A 24,866-nucleotide genomic window follows, 5' to 3' on the forward strand; every position below is an offset into this window, starting at 1 on the left:
GAGTCCTCAGCAGTAGACTGTTATGAGATGGCCCTCCCTAGAGCAGAACACAGACACTTTGAGAGATGGTGTATCATCTTACAGTTCTATAACTGCATAGCCCTGGCCTCTGCCCCTCTTCCCATAGTCACAAGGGCTCACTCTCACTCTTGGTTACAATGGGATCTGTTCACTGATGGCAGTGAATGGCAACAGAAACCAATTTTGTAGGAAATGTCAGCTGTCCTGACCAACACCATGGATATGATCGTATAGGAATAGCTGAACCAAACTGGTTTGATAGCAATCTACCATCCAACTCTCCATACTTTTCACTTGGCAGGCTTTTTCTTTGTCCCTACCTCATCACCCTTTAAACCTCCTCCCACACAGCAATCAACTCAAGGGTCTTTGCTTCTCAACCAACACCTCTGAAATCATCTTCCACTTCATGAACCAACAGATACAGTGAGCCGCACAGAGAAACCCTTTAGTAAATGTTCATGGAACTGAATTGGATGGAGTTGAGTTTAGCCATGGATGCTGGCACAGTAAAACCATTTTACTGAGAGTGGGGAATTTTTTTTTAAAGACTATGACTGCTTAATATTTAAACAAGCTGTTCACTGTTTAAACTCTGGCATTTTTCTGCCCAATGGGGAAACTCAACAGAAACAGGTTTACAGTCTAGCACTGGTCTTCCATATGGCTGAGTGTGACAAATGACATCATTTGTCACAGATATGCTGGTCGCCAGCAGAATGATGAATGATTCCAAATGCAGGTTGAAAACACCACTTTCTATGTTTTCTTATGCTTTCTTAAACATCTTCTGTTATAAGACCAACCACCTGGAAGTCAATAGACTCATAGACCAGCCAAGAGTGCAGAGTGCTGCCCTTGTAAGAAGGAGGTCTTCTATGGGATGGAATTTATTAGTGGAAGTTATAGCATGACTGTTTCTGCTTCTCATCACCTCTGAATTTGACATTGCTTTTCAGGAGTGGTCGGAGTGGATACCCTTCAATGAGTCCACTCTCCCCTCAAGAAATATTCCAGTTGGCTTGTATGGACCCAGCTGATGATGGACAATTCCAGGAACAGCAATCTCTGGTGAATGAATGAGTCTATGGCCTCAGAAATATTTCCTGATCCCTCATATTTTCAGCCCTTTCTTACCCAGTTTCTCATGTTCACTGAGAATGTTCCCTCTTAAGGTTTTATAGTTTCAGGGGGTTCTTCCTTCCCATGGGAACTTACATTAAAAGGGCTTTGGCCTAAAGAAATGTATCAAATTTCAGAGCAAGTGTCAAATATAAAATCTTGCCTATGATAGCAAGCTTTATGACAGTCTCATAGACTAAGTGGTACCTGTCCATATTGTAAGACATCCCACCAAGTGCTGCTTATGGGAATACAGGAATGCCCCTAGCATCCTTGAGTGAAGCTCACTTCCTTTAATACTTAGTGGCTGCATCTGCAACAATGACCAGCTGTCTGCCAGGACATACAGATGATGTCACCACTTTCGCTCTGTGTGGGTTCAGGCAGATTTTTTTCCCTTCCGTTATAATTCTACAAGGCCACATACATTCCAAGTCATTTTCCTGAGCCCAAGATAAGTTTTTCATTAGTCTAGATAGTAAAATTTCAGAGACCCTTAATGAGTCAAGTTCAGCCTTGAAGAAGAGAGTACTAGTTAAAATTTTGGCTTTACTAGTGTAAAAGCAAAAACAGATAGCCAAACTAATCAGTTTTGCCATTATTCCTAGTTTGGGAGCCAGGAGTCCCAAGTTTCCTCCAAGGGTTAACTGGGTTGGAGAGAGCAAGACAAAACCTAGTTTTTGCAAATGTCTGTACAGACAGCCTGCACTAAGTGAACCAAGCCTCATTACTTTACGGGTCATAGGTGACTTTTTTCTCACAAACTCCTTGCCACTACTATATATCCCAGAGCCATCCAAATGGGTGGTGTGTGTGTGTGAGTGATGGAGTAGGTTCTCTACAGAGAGGAGTGCCTCGACTAGGTAATTCTGCCTTCTCTGGTTGTGGAGACAGAGGATCATGCATAGTTGTATTGGGAAGACAGCAAGGTGGGGAAGACACTGGACAACTTCCCAAGGGTGTTCTTCATAATTACTCCCTTTCCCCAACTGTTTTAGCATCCAAACCTAGGGACTAAACAGATATGGTTAGGTTGATTCTGAAAATTCCTCTCAGTACTTAATGCCTTGCCAACCTAGTTGCTAGGTGAGGTGGGAAAAAAAATCTCAATAATGTCTTTTTTTTTTCCTCCCAGGGACACTTTACTACCTCATCATTTGTGTGGGTTTCCCCCAGGCTGAGCTGTAGTGCCAGAACTTTTTGGATTTGTGTTCATCTTGTCAGTGCTGGTGTCTGTAATTTAATCCAGGTGTCAGCCATGCGACACACTCACCACCGTGTACTTCCGCCCATCCCTCTGGGTCCCTGCTCCATGTCCTGAGGCGTGGCCATGGTCTGTGTGTGTGCATCTGGAGTGTGTCTCACTGCCTCTGGCACCTGTAGACCTCAATGTCATTACCACATCTGTTTGAAGTTGGAATCGTGTGCCCACGTTATCACATGTACTACAAATGCTGTGGCTTCCTCAAGTGCACATCTCACATGGCCCGGAAAGGCCCTCTTCCCAGCCACACCAATAGCCAGGAAGTGGGCTGGCCACCCCAGGTTTCCCTTTCTTTGGGCACTGACCTACTTAGGTATTTATACTTGAAACTATAGGTACATAAATATAAAATGACATTTTTTTCCTAGAATAATCTCCAGATGTCAAAGATGTTATTTGATCTCTGCATGGTTCATGGAATCATCTCCAATCAGTTCCAAAATTTATACAGTGACACAAGTTATCTTCATGGCAAACTCACATTCTTTAACCAGGAAAATGACAAGGGAGTTTGACAGAAAATTAACACTTTACTATCCAACCTTGTAACACTTTGGAGGGTCACATTTTTATGTAGTAACATCAGCCACATATGGCTGATGAACAATTGGAATGTTATGAGTACAAATGAAATGTAATAATTATTTTTAAAAAATGAGGTATTTTACATGTTTGTGTGATAATATTTTAATATATTAAGTTAAATAAAATGCATAATTAAAAAAATTTCTACTGATCACATATCTAATCACAGAATTGGTTTGCATTATATTTCCATTAAACTGAACTAGTGAGTAGATCCCTGAGAGATGGTTACCCACTACACTCTTAATGGCTTTAGTTATGAAACTCTAATAAGTTATAAACACAAATAAATTCATAACATTTTCTCTTAGATACTTAGCAACTTTCTTTCAAATCCTGGTTTCTAAGTAACTGATAAAAGAATTCTTCAAAGAATAAATACAATAATAGCACCTATCAGAAAATATACTTCACATATATAAAGTACCCAATGAGCATAATTGTTTGTTTGGTAAAGCTATAATACCTGAAAATTTGTTTCAGAGATGGCCTTTACCTCTTCACCCCAGTTAGAGCCTTCTGTTTGAGATATCTGGCACCACACATGTACAGTTAAGCATGCACACACATACATAAATACACATATACACCTACAATGAGGGCCTCATAAACATCAGTCTCCCTTCTAAAAGCTATTCTTACAATGGGGGCTGAATCATCCACTGGAGGTGAGAGGCAACCAGATGGAACCAAGTCCCACAAGCTTGGCTGTGTGTTTATTTCCAGGAGCCAGAGGTTAGTGAATTAAAAAGTGTGCAGTCCTCTAGCCATGGCATCTACCTTCCTCCGGACACCCAGAAGCATGCGGGATCTGGGAGGGCATCCTCTATGCCACGTCTGACTATGGATCCCCAGGTAAAACTCAAACACCACATACCTTATGCAGTGGCATCGCAGGCTTTATTAGATGGGTTATGAAATACCTGATATTTTCAGGTAAGCCCTGGACTTTCCTCTACTCCTTACCTGCACACAAAAAAACCGGCTCATGGACCATCTCTGATAAAGTCTTCTCTATATTGTGTTTTAAATAAGTCCTGCCTTCAAAAATCTAGTCAATAAAATATTAACTTCTCCTGCACTGGGTTAAGCATTCTTAGCACCCAATCAGTCAAGCAACCAGCGTCTTTTTCTATGTATTTTCCCATCCTTTTTTTTTTCTTTTCAAGCCCTTTCAGCACATACAGGTTATTTGTATGCACCGCTCTATGTCAGGACTGTCTGATCCAGTGCAGGCCACGCCTCATTTCTTTGTCTGTTTCCTTGGCTTCTTTGTCTGTCTTACATGAAGTTTTGACAGAGACAAGAAGTTTTTGTGGATCTGTTCTAACACCTGTGGCAATCCAAAGTTTGGGGGTGATGGGAGACTAGGGTGGGGGGTGGTGGCAGAAGGGTGATACTTTCTTAGTGGTTAAGTTGCAAGCTTTCCTAGACTAGGGGGCTGTAGGGCGGAACCTTATCCATTGAATAAATAATGAAAGAGAGAAGCATGCTTCCCTTAAAATGTAGCCTTTTGGACAATTGTTACAACACCTATTTGAAAGTGACTATCTCCAGTAGGTCCTGACTGAGTCCCTGTGGCGGATAGTTCTAAGAGATATTTGTACAGTACCTGCCCACACTCTACACAGTTAGTAGATCCATCTGCTTTTATTCATGAAAGCAAGGAGACAATTCAGCCCACTCTCAGTGACTGTTAGCTGACATGGAACACTTCTTCCTGATTAGCTTTGTAGCCAAGGATTTTGCAAGGGAGATTCAAGGGAGGTGACAATTTTTTTCAGGGGTTATATAGTTCACAGTTCTAAGAGTTTCAGTCTCACATCTGGATTTTTGGATTCTTTCCATAATTAATCCAGATTTTGTGTACCTCTGGGTTTTTCTTTTTTTTTTCCAGGTGGTAACAGACCCTAGCTCTATGCGACGTTCATTTTCTACAATTCGGGATAAGCGTTCAAATTCCTCATGGTTGGAGGAGTTCTCTATGGAGCGTAGCAGTGAAAATACCTACAAGTCACGGCGCAGAAGTTACCATTCCTCCCTGAGGCTGTCAGCCCACCGCCTGAATTCTGACTCTGGTAAGAAGGTCGCCTTTAGCACCCGACTTTTTTCTTGGCAACTGATGGGCTTTTTTTTTTTTTTTTTTTTTAAGCATCAGAAATGATTGGAACATGATTTAGATAAAGACCAGGGTTTAAGAAAGTGAAGGAAGGGCTGGCTGGCTGACTCTTGCATAAAGAGCTTGCTGTGCAAGTGTGAGAACAGGCGTTCAAATCTCTAGAACTTATATAAAACTGGGGCAGAGCAGGGCAAATCTGCAACCCCATGATCATCCTCTGGCAAGATGGATCCTGCTGTTCTGGAGTATGCCGCTGCCAACAGTAAAGAGACACTGTCTCAAACACGACACAAAGCTAAGACCAGTTCCTCAGGCCTCCACGTGCACACTGTGGCACACCTGGGCCACCCCATTCATACACAAACTGAAAGACAGATGCTCCTTGTCAAAGTGCATTGCTTGTCTCTGAGTTGTCGTCCTGAAACAGACCCTAGACAAATGCCAGTGTGATTAATCAAGCTCTTCAGTTAACCTTTTACAAAAGGATCAGGATTCCATAGGAATATAGAAGAAGCCACCCTCACCCAAGGTGCTGGGCTCCTCCACCAGCTTCAGTTTTCTCCATAGTACTACTACTTGGAATTGTTTCAGGTACTGGGTTTCATTTCAAACCTCTCTCTGTGTTTTACTGATCTGTTTAAAATGGTAAGAAATCATTAGTCTCGCTCTGCCTACTTCACTAGGTGCAAGAATCAAACTTGAAAACCAGTGATCGTCCCCATACTGAGAGCTAGTAAATGGCAGTGTTAAAACTAGAATGGAGATCCTTGACATTAAATCCCAGGGTTCTCACCCTAACACTGTATTCGATGTGCCAGTACTCCATTCAAGGAACCTTCTTCATTCCCTTCCTGGTGCAGGATACAGATAATTCCTGCGCTGTACTGATGTAACTGGCAGAGACACTAGTCAGCCAGGGAAACAGGGAGCAGGGAAAACAGATTACACTCGCCCATGCATGTCTTCTCAGTGCTACCTGGAGGACTTACTTGTTCACAAAAGGGGACTTTTCTATCCTTTCCTTTCCCGTTTCCCTTTTAAGTCATCTGTTGATCTGCCTGGAGAAGCCAGGATGTTTCAGTGGGTTCAGGAGGCCAGGAAATCTAAGAGCAGGATGACAGCAGGGTCTGGTGGGGACTCCCTCCCTGGTTCACATGTGGCTATCTTCCCATCACGTCCTCATGGGTTAGATAGTGGGGACAGGAAGCCAAGTGTCTCTGGGTGCTTCTTCTATAATAAGAGCCCTGCTTTCCTGATCTGCTTGCCTCCCAAAGGGTGTCTGTTCTCCCTTCATTCCACTGGAGGTTAGGACTCAGTCCCTGGCTGGGATAGAATTTGTGACTTGGAGTTCACCATCACCAGCCAGAGGGAGTTGAGTACTAATAAGCAGTTGTTTTTTTATCACCTTCCACAGGCCACAAGTCTGACACTCACCGCTCAGGAGGCAGGGAGAGAGGCCGGTCCAAAGAACGAAAGCATCTTCTCTCTCCTGATGTCTCTCGCTGCAATTCTGAAGAGCGAGGGACCCAGGCTGACTGGGAGTCCCCAGAGCGTCGCCAGTCAAGGTCACCCAGCGAGGGAAGGTCACAGACCCCCAACAGACAGGTGAACATGGAGAAGTTGAACCTCCAGCAGGTCAGGGAAGAGAAGGTTCTATACTAGGAAGGCCTCTAAGAGCTCAGAGCCCAATGTTTATGGAAAATAACCACTATGCACAGAGGCTGGCTGATAGGAACTCACAAGAAGCAAGATTTCCCCCACTAAGAAAGCCAGTCTATGCCTGTCGTCAGAATCTGGATATACAAATTCAGCGAGACTTGATGAAATAAAGACGGTCCTCAGCCAAAAGGTTTAGCTCTGGTGTGATCCTCATATTAATCATAATGATGATTCATCTCACAAACCAGGATTTGCAAGTCAGACAGCTCAACTTTGTTTAATCTGTTGTGCAGCCATCTTAAGAGAAGGAGCATGTCTCACCTCCCCATGGCTAAGAACTATCAGCTATGTGACAATATTCTTTGTATTGTCCCTCTCTCCCAGCCCTAGCTCTGGAGGGGAGTTCCTGGAGTTCAGAGACAAGACTTATTTGGAAATGGTTAGCCAAGAGCAGGAGAGCTGCTAAAGCAATTCTGAGACATGGCAGCAGAGAAGTTTACCTAGGGAACAGGCGCTTCCAAGTAGTCCTGCTGATGAGCCAGCCGTGGAGTTCGCTAGCACAGCAAATTCCTGGGACTTTAAGGAATCCAGTTGAGATTTGCTTAAAAGTAGGACCCAGAATTCTACATCTGAAATGATTCCACCCTAGAAGATTTTCACAGGGGTCTCACAGGTCTCACACACCTTGAGAGTTCAGTGCTGGAATCCATTTGGCAATACCTGGGCTCAGGTACTATTGGGAATAGGCAAGGAAGGCAGGTAAGGCCCAAGACTGTAGACAATGTGGGGTGTAGAAGCCAAGGGCAGCAAGCCACTGCTGACAGAGAAGCAAGAAGGAAAGGAATTTGCTTTTTCTTAGAACTCTTTTCCTCAGTTTCCCAGACAGCAACTCTGAGCATTCCTTCACCTTTCAGGGAGTTGTTTGTCTAGGATTTGAAGGTATTCCTGTATGCCCTTGTTATATACAGTTTCCATTTCCTGGGTAGCCACCTGGGTGTTTTATGGTCACAGCTGTAAGTTAGAACAGATGCTCAGGTCTAACCACAAGCCTGCCCTGCATCAGTAGTTGAACTTGATTTCCAGAGATTTGTATGCACTGCATACAAAAGTTGAGATGCTCTGATCTAGATGGTATCTATGCTGGGGAATATTCTTTCAAGGTATGTTACTTTTGTTTATGTTGCATGTGTTTAACTCTGTGAAGCTGTTACTTTGCCTGTCTAAAACACCTGATTGGTCTAATAAAGAGCTGAGTGGCCAATGGTGAGGCAGGAGAAAGGATAGGTGGGGCTGGCAGGCAGAGAGGATAGAAGAAATCTAGGAGAAGGAAGAGAGTTCAAGGAGTGAGAGAAGGAATGAGAGAGAAAGGAGGAGGACTTCAGGGGCCAGCCACCCAGCCAGACATGGAGTAAGAAGGAAAGAAAAGGTATACAGGAATAGAGAAAGGTAAAAGCCCCAAGGCCAAAGATAGATGGGATAATTTAAGTTAAGAAAAGCTGGCAAGAAACAAGCCAAGCTAAGGCCAGGCATTTATAATTAAGAATAAGCCTCCATGTGTGATTTATTTGGGAGCTGAGTGGCGGGTCCCCCAAAAGAGCAAGAACAAACAACAACATCTCTAATTCACTATTGACAAGGGTATGAATAGTACAGGGTATTACTTCTCGAACCTACTCCAGAGACCCAAAGAGCTTTCTGCATGAGGGGTTGGGACTTCAAGAAGGTCCCAAGTGGAGGTGCCACCATGCCCAGTCTAATCTATCATGTTTTTCTCCTGTGACACAGGGCACTGGTTCCCTGAGTGAGAGCTCCATTCCCTCCATCTCTGACACCAGCACCCCAAGACGAAGTCGTCGCCAGCTCCCACCTGTGCCACCAAAGCCCCGGCCCCTCCTCTCCTACAGCTCCCTGATGAGACACACTGGCGGCATCTCTCCACCTCCTGATGGAAGTGAGGGTGGATCCCCGCTGGCCTCTCAGGCCCTGGAGAGCAACAGCGCTTGCCTGACCGAGTCTTCCAATTCCTTGCACCCCCAGCAGGGCCCGCACTCTTCCCCACAGCACTACATCTCCGAGCCCTACCTGGCCCTCCATGAAGACTCCCACGCCTCAGACTGTGGCGAGGAGGAGACACTCACCTTTGAGGCAGCCGTGGCTACTAGCTTGGGCCGCTCCAACACCATTGGCTCTGCCCCACCCCTGCGGCACAGCTGGCAGATGCCTAACGGGCACTATCGGCGGCGGAGGCGTGGGGGGCCTGGGCCCGGCATGATGTGTGGAGCTGTCAGTGACCTCCTGAGTGACACGGAAGAAGATGATAAGTGCTAGAGGCTGCCATCCCCTCCGATGCATGCTCTTCTCTCACAGGGAGAAAACCAAGACCAAATTGGGAAGCCAGTGCGGCCCGGGGGGGAGGAAGAGGGAGGAGGAAGATGGAGAAAGGACGCCAAGCATCCTCAGAGAAGAGGAAGTCAAAGACAGCTGGAAAACCAGTCAAACCCACCAATTTGCGTTATTTCCCTTTGCAAGATGGGCACTGCCATAGTTCTGCCTCTTTGCTGGGGAAAGAAAATACAGGGATGTGGGGGGTTATTCCCATGGGAGAAGGGACATGAAGGTGGCTTGGCTTCCCTTGCCCCTTCCCACTTTTCTATGAGCTGCAGCGGGATCTGGCTGGCCTGTGTCTAAGCTCATTGCCCTGAGCAGCTGGGAAGACTTTCCCGGCTGAAGAGTGGAGACAGTAGAGGAATCTCCGCACCAGCTCTTGCGCTTTGGCTGCCCCCGGGGCAACTGCAGCAGCATCTCATGCATTTTCTTGGGGCTTGCTTCCCCCAAAGAGACACACGCCTAAGTCAGGAGCACTGGATACTGATGGGAGAAGGGAGGAAGGGAGAGAAGGGCCAGAGCAGAAGGGCCCAAGGTGCTGTGGCAACAGCAGCAGCAAGGGCTGGTCTGGGTGAGAAAAGCCATAGCACAGCAGCCCGTACCATGAAGGCGAGGGCCAAAGAAACAGAACTGGAGGTGCTGGTGGGTACAGTAGTAGACCCTGACGTCTGTCACCCACACAGTAGGTGCTGTGGTAGGTAGGCTCTAGGTACAGAGGTTCCCTGGGACCCACAAAGGTGCCTGTAGCTCTGGTAAGGATAATATTCATTCCAATAGCCGGGGCACCAACCCCAGTAGGGTTCAGCCACAGTGTGGGAACCCCGTGCAGTTCTCAGCCTTGGCCCTTTAGATACTAGTCAGAGGGGACCCCCAAGAGTAGGGGCAAGGCAGAGGGGGAGTCATAAGAGACTCTAGGCAGACTCAGTTTTCCAACAAGCATAGGAGGAACTCAGTATTGGTGACAGGACTGTGACCACAGTGGGCTGGGGGCAGCAAGCCTCTGTCAAGCAGCAAGGCTAGTGCTAAGCCCAGCCCAGAAGGGTCAAGGATCGACAGCTTAGTGTTCTCTGCCACTCCCCCAAATGGACAGTGAACACATATCCAAGGAGGCCGCTGTGTAGTGACTTCTCTGAAGATGACAAAGACTGAAACAAGAGAACACTCCCTAAGGAAGTCATCCTGAGGACCCCTTGTGAGGAGAAATCCTTGGGTCTGAAGCTTGTGTAGCTGGTTTGGGGTTTGGGGAGTCAGTTGATAAGGATGCTTTAAGGTAATTAGTAACTATACCTCAGTTTTGACCTGGGCTGTTTTTAGTAAGATAGGCTCTGATGGGGGGCCCCCACTTTCTCTGAATGTTCCCTAGGCTAGGGCTGTGCTTCATCCCTTCCCCGGAATAAAAGATGGGTAGAGACAGCCTCAGGCCTCTAAGTCATCCCCAATCCCCCAAAACAGACGCATTGAGGGAAAATAGGACCCTTCCTCCGTCACTTCCATAAACAATGCAGCAGAGAGCTCCATTCTGTGGGACCTATCACCACTTAAGCCTCTCTGCAGTATCACCAGAGGTGAACAGATGCCTCAGAGTGGGGTGTTGGGCAGGATTGCCCTCTCTAGCTTCTTCACATAACCCTCTCCAGTGAGACTTGATACCACACTGAAAGCTCAGTGGAGCAACTCTTCATCCTGTCCCATCCTACACAGAGTCCTTTGGGACTAGTGTAGAAGCAGCCCTTTTTCTTAGTAGGAACTTCTCCTATGAAGTTTCCTTTCTATCCTTCTGTCCCATTCTTCCTAACCCTGGGCTGATACAGAAATAAGACATAGCATCAGCTCTGAGAAGCCAAGTTCACCCATGTGGCAACAGTCATCTGCCACGGTCCCATCTTCTCTTTTGAATATCGATGGAGCTTCATGAACCATGGTCAGCCCCAAACCAAAGCGGTCCCAGGACAGGAGACCAACGAGGCAGACAGAAGGTCTGCCAACCCTCAGATCCTCCTCCACCTTCCTTGTCCTCTCCCTCTCAGCACATGCGTGCTCAGGGGCAGCTGAGCATAGGAGCATGATCCTACCCGACGTGATCATTACATAAGACTGATGCTGGGCCTTGTGTTGTTCTAAAGGTTTTCTCTGCTCAGCCTCATTTCATGCCAAAGTGCTGCTATGGGCCTCCTGGTGTGCACAAAATTGCTTTCCTCTACCTTGGACATGCAGCTTTCCTTAGAGGAAAGCCTGCAACAGGGTGACCATTCTGAGCCAGCAAGCCTGTTGGATGGTGTTTGGAGAAATTCGATTGCAGAGAGATGTCCTTGCCATCCCAGTAGTGGGAGAACTGTGGGCTGGCAGCACAGCGATCAGATCTGGAAGGTGACTGCAAAGAATAGTAGTATCATGAAATTTACTATGCCTGAATCTTCCCACACTCCTGAACTCCTTGAACACACATGCAGGTGTGTACGTGTGCATACAGACACACATACACACACACTAAATGAAGCATTTAAAGTTATAAAGTACTGTAGATGTGGTCACTTGACTGACCACATGTTTTTTTTTCTAGCACTGATGAAATTATAAACATATTTCTTTATTCATCTTCCCTTGGATTTCTTTTCCCTTGGACAACACTTACCCTTTATTAAGACCAGAACGTAAAAGAATTTGCGTTAAGCCACAAACTCATTATTATCATAATCTCTGATTTCCTACTGCCTCTTAATAAACTCGAATGACAACCTTCTCCCTTGTAGCTGACCAGAGCTTCTCCTCCTATGAACCAGAGTCTGTCTCTTTCTCTATATGGAAGCTGCTTTCTGAGCCCATGCTTCTCTTTGCATCTTCCGGTACATAGCATGATTATTTGGGTGCAGAAAGTCTTCTTGCAGAATTCTTTAGTCAGATGACTAATCCCCCTTGCAGAAGCATTGGTCCTCTTTGCCTCAAAACAAGAGAGGGATGATGAAAGGACATCACAAGAAGGAAGGAAGCCAGGCCGGGAGGTGGTAGAACTGCGTTTGTGTTTGGGGATGCCTTGTCGCTTAAGGTTCCAGACAGTTTATCACATCCCTTCCTTCCCATCTGCAGGAGAGCAGAGCAGGCTTCATCATGGTCAGGCAGTTCAGGCTATGTTCCCTGTGTGCCAGGAAAATCACCTGCCTATGGCGGGATGGCACGCTCTAGTGTCCACCAGGCTCCACATGAGCCGTGATGACAGTTTCCCAGGGGAGGGAGGTAGACCACACTTAGAGCTGAGAAATCTATTTTTACTGCAGACTTCACGGCTTCTTCCTGCTTGTTCCCTACACTGAGGGCACCAAATGTGTTTTCCTGAAGCTGACTCCAGATGTTCTGAACTTGTCCCTCCCTTCACTCTGAGGCCCAGACAAAGATACCCAATATTCCAACCTCCAGGAAGCATCCCCGCTTCCTACCTGCATCCATACATCCACCACCACCACCACCACCACAGATTCTAGGTGTGAACTGGAGTGCCCTCTGGTATCCCCACCCGCTCTTTGTTTTGCTGCATGTTAACACATCCTGAGATGGTTAAATCCAAGCTTATGTGATGGAGTTTCTGCCATGCTTTTAGGGAATGCTCCTAATGAAGCAATGTTTAGAGATCCTCACCAGATGATCCTCACCAGACCATTTCAAAGGAAGCATGAAGTGTGCACACAACGTCCATGCACTTAAAGAAAGCTCACTAGAGAGAAATTAGATCGAAATAGTCAAGTAATCTCAAATTTTCCTTATATCTCTTTCTGAAGCCTGAAATTTATGTTTCATTTTTGGATAGAGTACTTAGGTGGGTGGAGCAGGGAGAAGTTGGGGACTTGGTTTCTCAGCTCAAGTTAGAGTTCCATGTAAAAAGGAAAGGTGGACAGCAGAAGGGAATCTGATTGTCCCCTGGTGTGTGGAACTTTTCTGAGACTTGAAAGAACTTTCACATCATTTTTATTACAACAGTGTCTCACCTATTATGTTTTGAAATACCAGCCCCAATGCCAGAGGCTAGTGAAGCAAAGCAGCCCATTCCTCAGGGAAGATTCTCTGTCCTAGCCAGCCTATGTGGCCTTCCCTCCTGGCCCCCAGAGCATTGCATGCTGTCCAGGAGGAGCAGGGGGCTACTTTGAGGCAGCACGGAAGAAGAGAGGGTCAGGTGGCCCCTTGAAAGTGGCCAGTCACAGCATGATGGATTGACACTAGACAAGAACCCCTAAGGAATTCAGTACAGATGACTGCTCTTTAAATATCCCTACATAGAGAGCCGCCTTTTAACAGAAGCCAAGTAAAATTAACTTAGGTGTGTGACCTAACTTTTCCATGACTGTGATCAAAGGCAGCCCCATGTTAGTAAGCCCCATGTCTGCACCAGTAGTCTTCTGCAGTTTTTCCTGTCTGAACCATCCAGAACACCATCGCCAGTTCTGTCCCAAACAGAGCAGCTGCTGATGCTTTCTCCACTGGCCAAAGACTGCTGGGGTGTTTTGTCATCTGTCACAGGCTGCACCCATAGTACATAGTTGTACTGCATGGGGGAAAAGGTCTGAAAAAAATTCTACTTGCTTTCTAGCAGCCATCTGGTTTTGTTTGTTTGTTTTAGTGTTTCCCCCCCATAATTGATTTAGGTCTATTATATCGTGTGTCTCCCAGAGAGGTCACACCACACCAAGAATAACACGCCTAGAAAGCGTCTCCGAACATAGTTCAAGTCATCTCATTTAATGGGGGCTCCCAGCAAAGCCTAATAGGGTTTCTGGTAAGATCTACCCCCACTTCTATTTTTAATAGGTTCCTTTATATCCACACACTCCTATCATGTTAGGTATTGGAGGGTTAGTGCCCTGACCTTCTAGATGCAAAAAGAGACTTGGTAATAAGCCATGCTATTACTATGTAAATACATTCTTGAACTTCAAGTTCTTGTTTGTGGAGTTTTGAAAAGCTGGGTAGATAAACTAGAATGAAGTATTGAGATTAATGCTTATTTTTATCTGTTTGGTAGTTTTTGTTTGATGATTGTCCACATATTTTGTAACAGGCCCACTCTCGGACAGCAAAGAAGGATAAATCTGTGTTCTACAGTGTTCTGAATCTGCTTTTCTATGATTAATTTCTGTCAAATTAATGCTATGATAACTGAGTTGAAAATCTGAAGTTACCGTCTCTCCTCTCCAATCTCTATTTCCTGGCCCCACCCCTCTGTCTTGTTAAGTGGCCTTGGACTCTTGTCTCTGCGTATTCTGCCTCTCCTCTTTCAAAGGTCTGAAAATATAACCTACATTTATGAAAAAACTGCCTTCCCCACCAAATCAGTCAAAGTCAAGGAAATTATATGATACAGATTTTTTCAGAACATCTTTAACCAATAAATACAAAATGTATTCCTCGATAAGATGATAATTTTAAAACAATATAGCAATTTGATAATGAAGATCACAGAAAGCTAAGTATAATAAGTTCCACCCAGGCTTCACAACTCATTTGTGCCTTCAGCAAGGATATTGCATCTATTTTCTTTCCCTCGTTAGGAAAATTGAAATTCTGATACTTGGCTAGTTCATGCGCGTGTCAAGTGCTTATAAGTTAATAATGCATAAAGCACTTATGTCTTCTCAAGTCAATTTGGAAAACCCTTCACTCATTATATCCCACGAAGGACTTGGGAAATTCTTGGCATTTCCTATCAGCATTTAATCTTTTTAAGGGAACCTCCATCTTAATGGGACTGAGACTAAGATTTGCTTTACTCTGGCCTTCTATTTTTCCTATTTCCTTCTCGTGTTAGCACTCAGTTTTTTTGAAATCTGAGCTGTTGTCATTAATCAGGAAAGATGGGTTTTCCTTCAATAAACTTCCTAGTGTTGTCTTCTCTTTGTGGACACCCAAGTCAGAGAGCAAACCACCACAAACTAACACCTTTGCCCAGGCATCTTCCTAGCCTGGATTAGAAGTCTCAGTTAATCTTATCTCTTTTTTTTTTCTTCCTGTAAATTTTCCAGAGAAAAGAATAGGATGCTCTCTATATTCTGTGAAGAAAACATTTGAACTTGGGCCAGAGAGTTCCACCGCTTCCTCTTTGGTTCCCTCAGATGATGTCCCCCAAACTAAGACAGAGACATCCCCTGCTATGTCTGACTTGGACCCAATTTGCTGACTCAGTTGTTTTCTTTTCGGCGTTCTGATTTCTTATGGGCAATGGCCTATATTGCCCGAGAACCGATGCTTAAAGCAAGTCTATCAAGAATATTTATGAGATGAGCAAGGAAAACACTTTAACGTGTCCAAGTGCCATTAATCAATTTTTAAAATAACGGTAATATGAAATGAGGGCTAAATAATGTAATCTAACTGCCAATTAAAGAACACAGTAGTTCTGGTCTTAGTTACATTTGATATGAAGTTATAGACCATTAAGCAGATCCCAGCGGGTTTAGTGAAAACATAGGCATTGTGTTTTAATGGCTGCAATAGGGGCATACACTTAGCCTGCAGGGTGAACTTTAGTCAGTGTTTTTCTATCCTGGTGTTTTGTGAACAATCCAAAATTTCTACAAAGCCACCCTAAGTGCTGCAATTGCAGAGGAACTTCCCTCTTAGTGACTTTCAAAGGCAGTCCAAGTCCACTCACACTGAGTCCAAGATTTGGAATTCACCCAGAAAAACCAGCAGAGCAGAAACACTCAATGCACCAAGTATGTTTGACATTTCATACCTGGGATGAGTGGGTACAGAGAGAGAGACATGCTATGGAACAAAGACAAAGTTGATATGGAAGATAGAAAAGAGTCCCAGAAGAGGACAGGTTTAAAGATGTTTGACTTTGGATCCTACTTTTTACTTAGATTTGGGGTAAACTCTTTCAAATGATACTGGATTCAGAGGGGTTGCTTTTGATAAACTGACTTGAATCCTCAGGATTAGTGGATTCTTGAACATCCCTTCCAGACTGGACAGATGAGGGAAAAATTGGCCCAAAGACAATCCACGACTTCAGTAACTCATATAGTAATGTCAATATTGGAGAGGGTACATTACCTTTCCTAGTGGCATATGTGCCATAGGAAGGGAAAAGAGGCCGTGTCTGGGACAGGAGGTGCTTTATCAGGAGTAGATCTCAAATGGCAAGGTGCACTGGTACTGACCTCCAAGGCCACCATCATGAGAAGGGGATGACAGGGTGTCTAGGTCATCCCCTCTGTCCTTTGGGACCCAAGGATAGGCCTTAATTTGATCTTAGAAGACGAGCATGTAGAGTAGGATCAAGAGGGAAATTGGGTGCTCTGCCTCAGGTTGTAAAAAGTGCTGCCACCCGCATTCTCCAACATTTGTGAGTCAAACTCATGAGATGTCCCCTTAAAGGCAGCATCCACTAGGGTGTACCAGCCTGACACTCCTGCAGTAGTGGTGACTGAATGGCAGTCAAAGCTGGCCCACCCAGAGTAGCGGTGCATCTCACCTAAGGATGGAGTTCAGCAGTGCATGTTGATCAGGTGGATATCCTGTAATATAAATGCTCGTTTGGATCCAAAAGGAAAACCATTAAAAAAAATAAAAGAAAGATGAACAACTTTATTGTTGGGGGGGTCAAGGAAAAGTAAATAAAACCTTGTTGTAAAGAATTAATTGGCCTGGTTCCGCTCACTTGTCTTTGCTTCTGCTGATGAGGTAGTCATGTGACCAAAGCCTAGCCAGGACGTGGGTAGGTGGGACAAGAGGGTCAGTAGTCATGGCAACTCAAGGTCTGTTTAGCCCAGTTGTGAATACTTCCAGATATCCTCAAAGTTTCCAGGCTATTATGTTCCTGGAAAGTTTTCTTTTTTAAAAAAATGGTCTTTGCCTTGGAAGAAATCAATTGCCCTACAAACTGATTCCCCAAAAATAATTTAAAAAAAAAAAACAGGGAAAAACAAAAACAAACAAAAAATCCAAAAAATGAATCAAGTGTCTAGTCAGGGGATTATTCTATCACAGAGAGAGTTTAGCAGAGCAGACAGTCACTGTATGGAGCCATTGGCTTCGAAACTCTAAGAAACCTCCATTTGGAAGGAGAAAGACAGCAGAACACCTGCTTTGCTGCCAGCCTCAGGAGGGAGCTGACTTCCCCTCAAGGCTCTCAGGGGATGCAGTCTAGTCTTTCCTTCAGCCTACATCACTCTTCACTCAGGTGCAGGAGCCTTCTGAATGAACCCAGGGAAGAGCATGCCTTGTGCCCATAGGCTTGTTCGATTCTCCATTTTAGGCAGAACCGTCTGTCTCATTCTGTGGGATAACATCTTTTTCCAATCCTAAATGTATTATTTAAGTTGCAATAATTCTATTTTTGGTTACACAGAAATCAGCACTTCAGGATATATCTCTGTATTTTGGTCAAAGGTCTTTTAATAAGTCTTAAGATACATAGTAAGACGTTTTTCTTACAGTCAAACCTTACAAAAAATGTAGTATGCAGCCATCCCTTCAAGTTCCAGAGGGTGGATGGGAAGTCTGCACATTCATAAATAACTTCTTGTTTTTTTCCAATCATATTGTTCTATTGATTCAATCACAATTTGAATTGGAAACAAATTTGTCAACCTGTTACATCATAGTGGTATGGCATGACACTGTTTTCTTCAACAAAAGTAAATTTGTAAGGAAGTTATAGGAATTGGTGATTTTATTCCCCAAAATTCTTTCTAATCTAGAACTCAAGTCTACATCCTTTCACAGGCTAAAGATACTATGAAATACATATAAATAAAAATAGATACTATTCTAAATTTGTCTCAAGACTATACACCATAATCTGAGTTTCTCGGTGGTTACATTTACATGCTATATCCTAACTTCATACACTGCTTCTGGAATATCACAGCCTTGACCTCACTTACATACCATGTTCGTTTGCTATGGACCTAAGGTAATTCCCACACCAAAGTCCCTTAAATATTTAAGCATCTATATGCGGTATGGCATACCCCTAGTCCCAGTACTAAGGAGGCTGAGGCAAGACCTCAAATTTGTGGTCAGTCTGGGCTACACAGTGAGATCGCCACTTTAAAAACAAACTAAAGCAAAACATAATCACAAAATACTGGGACTAGCCACATTTGCATATGGCTTTAGAACACCTTGAACATGAGACGTAACAAAGGAAAGGGAGAAGAATACAGTAGAGACAATGAGTGTAGGTACTTAGAGACCCCACAGAGTATAAACCCTGAGTACTGCCACTCATTTACCGTATGTCCTTGAACAAGCCACTTGGCTTCCCCTCTGCATCTTTAAAAGGAAATGCTAATAGTAACTACCTCAAAGAGTTGCTGTTCAGAGTGAGTAAGCTATTACATATCAAGAGAACAGCCAGGTATCTCCACTGTCATGATGATCCTTCTCTTCTTCACCACATAGAGGTGCATTCCTCAAACCCACACCATCCCTGTGAGCTGAGCCTCCCAGGACCACATTCCAGCCAGAAGAGGGAGCTGGGTGGGTATTTCCTTTCTTTTACTCAAACAAATTTGAAAGATAATTTGCTCCTCAGACACATTTCTATGGAAAGGTGAATAAAGGGCTTTACAGAGCAAGCAAATCATAATTATATAACTATTTTTAAATACTCCCTCCATTCTTGTCTTAGAAAGAAGCCCTAATTTGCTTATTCTCCTCTTCTAATTTCCATATTCATTTAATAACAAAATAGGAGAAACGTTAGTGGGAGATAGTAATTGTAAAAGCAGCAATAAAGTTAATGGCAACATGAAAAACACTGTACACATAAACAGCAATATTCAAGGCAATTTAAAATATCTTAACAGCATGTGTGAATGAACTATAAATTCAAGGTCAATAGCTTGATTTTTTTATTCCATAAAAAAAAGGAAAAAAAAAAAAAGGAAAAGAGGAGTGCATGGTGATCCCTATAAATCCTAGCACCAGGGAAACTGAGGCAGGACTATCACAAGTTTGAGGCCAGACTGGGCTGGCTACCTAGTTTGAAGCCAGTATAAGATACATAGCAAGATCCCATCCTACCCTTCCATTCTCCCTCACCTGCCATCCTCACCCCAACCCCTACAAGAGGAAGAGGAAATAAAGTAATACTTAAAAAAAAATCTCTAGGTGAATCATAAAAAATTATTATAAGGCAGCAATTTTGGAACTAAATCAACTGTTCACCCCTTTATAGGAGACTGCCAAAGGAGTATTCAGGAAACCACAGGTAAAACAATGTGAACCCACTCAGGGAAAGGACTCAATGCTTCAGGACATTGCTTCCTGCCCTCTGTCCACTCTACATGTAAAACTATCTCTGTGTATAAAAATAACTATAGTCTTCATTATAGCACATAGGAACCACAGACCCCAGAATACTTGAGCAAGAAAGAGGCTATATTATCAATTGTGGCCCAGACTATTTCCCCTTGCCTGAAAGATATGAGATTAAAACAATTGTTACATTTTCCAGTAATCAATGACATCTCCTCTTGAGGTAGCCTTAGTGACCCTATTACAACCATTCAAAAGAGAAGGACCTGAGAAGGACCTTTTGCTAGTGTGTCTAGAAGATGCCGTCTGTGGTTTTATCAAATCTGTGGATCGCCACCCTTGAAGAAGGGAAATCAAAATCTCAAGTTGTTCACATCTTTCAGCCTCACTCCAGCGCCTGCTTATAAGCCCTGCATCCAGGCACAAGAAGAATGAGGGGAAGCCAGCCATTAAATAGACCTGCCTGCATCAGAAGAATTCAGTGGAAAAGTTGTGATCAAATAGAAAGAGAAAATGCAGGCTGATTTCTTGACAGAGTGGCAACACCAGTTTGCTCTGTCTCCAAATCAGATACCTTGATGTGGATGAGAAAACAATGTAGATAGCTGGGATGGGACAGGGAAGAGAAAAGGGCCTTTCATATACAGGTGGCTAGCAAAGATGCTCACATAGATAGTAGGTAAGCTTCTGCTGTGCACTTCATAGTGAGCCAGCTCTATGACACAGTCTCTGATGCTTGATTTCCACAAATGCACAATACGGACAAAAAGACCAACCGTGCATGGTTTTCTTTAGGACTAGAAATCATGCACGCTGAGTGCCTAGCTAGTACGGTGCCAAGCATATCACTAAAAACGTGACTGCTGTTATCAGGAATCCAGCTACTCATCCATCACATAGCATTTATTAACCATTAACTAGTTCCTAGCGCTGGGATTTCACTAATGAACAAGCCAAGGGGAGTGGTATCTTCTCATGGCCATCAGACCATAGCAAGCTAAAGGAAAAAGCTTCCAGGATATGATGGAAGGCCCCAGGAGTGACTCCGGGAATCAGAAGTGGCCTTGGGGAAGATGGGGAGATGGCCCAGTGGGTAAAAGCACTGGCTGCACAAGCCTGATATCTAAGCCCAGTCCCTAGACCCACATAAAGATGGAAGAGCGTTGTCCTCTTGCTTCTCTATGCATGCCTGTGCTCACACTCACAGAATAGTAATAAAGTTTTTGGGTTTTGGGTTTCGTTTTAAGAAATGGCTTTCTGTGAGAAATAGTATTCAAGAAGAGGCATAAAAAATGACAGATCTGCTGAGGATGAGATCGGGGAGGGAGGTAACAGTGGGGAAGGGACAGAAGAAAGTAGCTTGTTTTTGTTTAATGGCAGAGCTGGGACTTTGGTTCCTTTTGGTTTGGGTTTTGTTTTGCGAGATCAAATCCAGGGCCTTACATATTTTGGGCAAGTATTGTAGCACTGAGCTTTGTCCTTCTGGTCCATGGTCTTTCAGACAGGGCCTTAACATGCAGTTCGGACTGAAGTTGAACTTGCTGTGGAGCCCAGCATAGCCCTGAAATTCCAATCCTCCTGCTTCTGCCTCCCAAATGCTGGGACCGTAAATAAGCTTCTTGTCTGCCTTTCCTTGTATCTGCAATTCACTTCCATCAGCTGACATGGCCTCTCCATGTTCAAATCCGTTTATAATCTCTTTACCCAGGGAAAATAACATACACAGGTAGGTTCTGGGTATCGGGTTTAACATATTGGGGGCCAGGCATGGTCCCCACCAGCTATCTGAATAGCTGCCTGCATCTGTAGCCACCAGAAGAAGGCAGTGAGCTTGACCAGTCCAGCCTTCTAGTTCTAATTGCCTTTTCTTAGATGCTCAGAGACCCAAAGAATGAGAAGGAGGCAGAAAAGAAGTGGAACAAATGACAACTTTGCCACCACCAAGCATCACAAATTGTTGCTAAGCACAAAAGAAAGGCTTTTTTAATTAGAAAAATAAGCAGGCTAGTCATACACCAATCAAGACCTATTTTTACTTAATTTAGGTCAATCTTCGTTAAATGCCTCCCTAGAAATAGGAGGTTGAACTCACCCTGGGTGGTTTACTCTGATGCAGTAGAGATGACTCATTTGTGCTGGTTCTTAGTGCTGCACAGATGGCTGGGAGTGGCTGGGAGCCTTCCTCACAGCTACCTCTGAGCCTGAGGACCCCAGAATGCACTGAGTGTACAAATGGACTCCAGAATGGGAGGGTTGGTTTCTGGCCATATCCTCATTACAAAAGCTGCCTGATGGCTGAACAGGGTACCCCAGGGGAAGTGAATGCTCAACCATGAAGGTAAATTGGACACAGAGCAGTTCACAGGCACCTCTGAGGGGCTGTAGATCTCCGTGGTAGAACTGGACACAACAGCTATGTCCTTATGGAATGGCCAAATCCTTTTAGTTACCTCTATTATCTGAACTTTAAAAATAGAAGTCTCACATTCCGGGAATCCCCTTGGCCCAGTGTTAACCAACCAGTGGACATTTTGAATCTTTTCATAAAGTGTTAAGGTGCAAGGTCACATCTCTACCTGAAAGATGGTCCAGGTTCTCCACAGTGGGTGAGAAGTTAGTAAGAAAATGTTTGGGAAGAAAAGGCTGTTGCTAACCACAATTCATCACTTAGTTCTCACACTTGACCTGGGCTGCTGTGTTAGCCAGTGTTCTGTTGTTATAACAAATACCCAAGCAAAACAACTTAAAGGAGGAAAGAGTTCTTTCACTCCAAAGATTTCAGCTAATGGTCATTTGTTTCTGCCATTCCTGAGCTGTGGGGAGACAGATGATCATGATGGGGGCAAGTGGCAAACCGGAGCCGCTCATGTCACAGCAGCAGGGAGGCGGAGAGAGTAACCACGGGGGCCAGGATCAGACACAGCCTTCAAAAGCTTGCTCCCAGCATCCCACTTGCTCTAGCTAGGTCCTAATCTATCAAGTTTCTATGACTTTCCCAAATAGTGCCGCCAGCTACAGGCCAAGACTTCAACAAGGGCATGTAGGGGACATTTCATAGTCAACCATAGCAGGTATTTATTAAAAGTGTAGATTCCTTGGTTGTACTTTCAAAACTTGGAGTCAGAACGTCTCTCATGAGACCCCAAAGTTTGAAATTATATAGGCATTCCAAGTGTTAGAGGTGTTGCAAAGACCATATTCAAAAGACAAAGAATAACAGTCCATCACTTTGTTGAAATTCGTGTTGTGCAAGGCTACACAATGTACAGTCTGCTCTCCCTAGTCCAACAAATTTCTAGTGACAGCATTTGGAGACCATGTACTTCCTTCTTTTTGCAGAAGTCTTTTCAGGTCTCCCTTTTAGAAAACACCGTCCACTTGAGAAAATATTTTACAAAAAGGAAAACCAAACCCAAAACTCTTTAGAGCAGCCATATTTATATGGCTTGGCATGTGTGAGAAGTTGACATTGGCTTTGAGAGAACAGAAAGCTAAAATCTCTCTTTCCCTCTTGAGCAGTTCTTAGGAGCATTAGCTGCTTCAGACTATTGTAATTTTGTGTACAAGGTGCTGAGACCTTGCACTAACTCTGCTAGGGCAGGGGATATTCATTGTAAAGGAAGCTGGAATTTTAGATAAAATTGTCTTCTAGGAAATCAAAACAAAACAAAAACCTCAAGTGAAGTTTTGAACTTTACACTTTGTAGAATTTGACCCAGGACATTTGCTGTGGGATATCATTCTGTATGCTGTGAATATGTGTTGCTCTGATTGGTTGATAAATAAAATGCTGACTGGCCAGTAACCAGGCAGAAAGTATAGGTGGGATAAGCAGACAAGGAGAATTCTGGGAAAAGGAAGGCTGAGTCAGGCTGAGTCAGGAGTCACCAGCCAGACACAGAGGAAGCAAGATGACAAGGCAGAACTGAGAGAAGGTACCAACCCACGTAGCTAAACATAGATAAGAATTATGGGTTAATTTAAGTGTAAGAGCTAGTCAGTAATAAGCCTGAGCTAATGGCCATACAGTTTGTAATTAATATAAGCCTCTGTGTGTTTATTTGGGTCTGAGCAGCTGCAGACCTGGCTGGACACAGGAAAACTTCCAACTACAGACATGCAACATCAATTCTAGACCATTCCATGTTGAGCCAGTCTTTAAACCTGAGGGTAAAGGATGGATTTTTGATGTAGTTTTTGCATTGCTTTTTTTGCCTAGTGGCTATGACTAAATAACCCTACAAATGCAACTTGTGGAAGAAATGGGATTATTTTTGTTCATGGTTAAGGCAGATACAACCCATCACTGTAGAGAAGCTTTGGGGTAGAAGCTTGAGGTCCTTAGTCACATTGCATTTATGGTCAGAAGGCAGAAAGAGAAGTGCAGTGGCTTACATCTCAGTCAATCTGAAGTCTCAGTAGAACTCATCAGATGCAGATCACCATCTAGTAAGGTGGATGTGAGCAGGGTGGATTTCCTTTGGGAGCTAAGAGGGAGAATGGATTTCCTTGCCCCTTTCAGCCTCCAGGAAAGTCTCAACATCCTCTGGCTCAGGGACAGCTCTTCTTTCTTCAGAATCAGCAGCAGCCATCTAAGCCCTTCTCACATGGACTTAGATTTCTGCAGCTTCCTTTGTTCACTGTTGAGGACACATGTGATTTACTGGACCACTCAATTAACTTGGGCAGCTCTCCTGTAATGATAACAACTGAGTAGCAAACTTACTTCTACCTTGTCCCTTAATTGCTCTTTGCCTTGTAACCTCACACATTCACAGAGTCAAGGGATTAGAACATGAACAGTTATTCTGCCTGCCATATGGGGTTGGCAAGAGACATTGCAGGCCACTTGTCAGTTTCCTCTGCATGTTCTTACATGGTTAAACATTTTATGCTAAATTGAATATGCATTAAAACAAAACAGAAGAGTATTCTTTCTTCATTAAGTTATGTTGGACCTTTGTTAAAAGTCCGTCAACTACATATATTGAGTTTATTCTGAAATATTTAAAATGTTAAATAGTTCCAAGCTTTATGTTCACTTTCTTAATAGTCTTAAAGTAATAAGTCTTAAAATAAATTAATGATAGCTTTCTAAATATTTCTTTCTCTACATTATTTTGATTTTTCTAAGTCCTTTGTATAGCCTATAAAAATTTTAAAATTATCTCCCCAGTTTCCCATGGTAGGCCTACGGAGACTACATTCAGACATTTTACATATTGCTTGCTGAATTGATTGTATGGATTACAGGCTTCAATTTCTTAATATTTTATCATGTTTTTTTTTATTTTTGTTCAATAGAAATATTAGTCTATAAAATAGTTCTTATACTATGTTTGGGATATGAGCAATTTCATCTTTATGAAGCTGACTGAGAAAGGTTCTTCTCTGTTGTCTGAAGGAGCTTGTGTAGGATTCACACCATCTCTTCTTTAACATATCTATAGTTTCATA

The 24,866-nt window shown here is 43.8% G+C and overlaps 1 protein-coding gene across 3 annotated transcripts in view; it reads left to right on the top strand.

Moving 5' to 3' along the window:
- The window catches only part of Cacna1e (calcium voltage-gated channel subunit alpha1 E), a 304,112-nt gene extending 294,659 nt beyond the window's left edge, over nucleotides 1–9,453 (top strand). For 2 of the 3 annotated variants that reach the window (XM_059280419.1, XM_059280420.1), the window contains 4 exons: nucleotides 981–1,092; nucleotides 4,890–5,070; nucleotides 6,526–6,716; nucleotides 8,556–9,453. In XM_059280419.1, the coding sequence (XP_059136402.1) occupies nucleotides 981–1,092; nucleotides 4,890–5,070; nucleotides 6,526–6,716; nucleotides 8,556–9,098 (1,027 nt within the window). In that variant the 3' untranslated portion in view covers nucleotides 9,099–9,453. Of the gene's footprint in view, nucleotides 1–980; nucleotides 1,093–3,718; nucleotides 3,848–4,889; nucleotides 5,071–6,525; nucleotides 6,717–8,555 lie in introns of all 3 variants that reach the window. The other variant, XM_059280418.1, reaches the window with a different exon arrangement.
- Nucleotides 9,454–24,866: the final 15,413 nt, after the last annotated feature.

Source organism: Peromyscus eremicus, chromosome 15, assembly GCF_949786415.1.
Source record: "Peromyscus eremicus chromosome 15, PerEre_H2_v1, whole genome shotgun sequence".
Taxonomy (NCBI): domain Eukaryota; kingdom Metazoa; phylum Chordata; class Mammalia; order Rodentia; family Cricetidae; genus Peromyscus; species Peromyscus eremicus.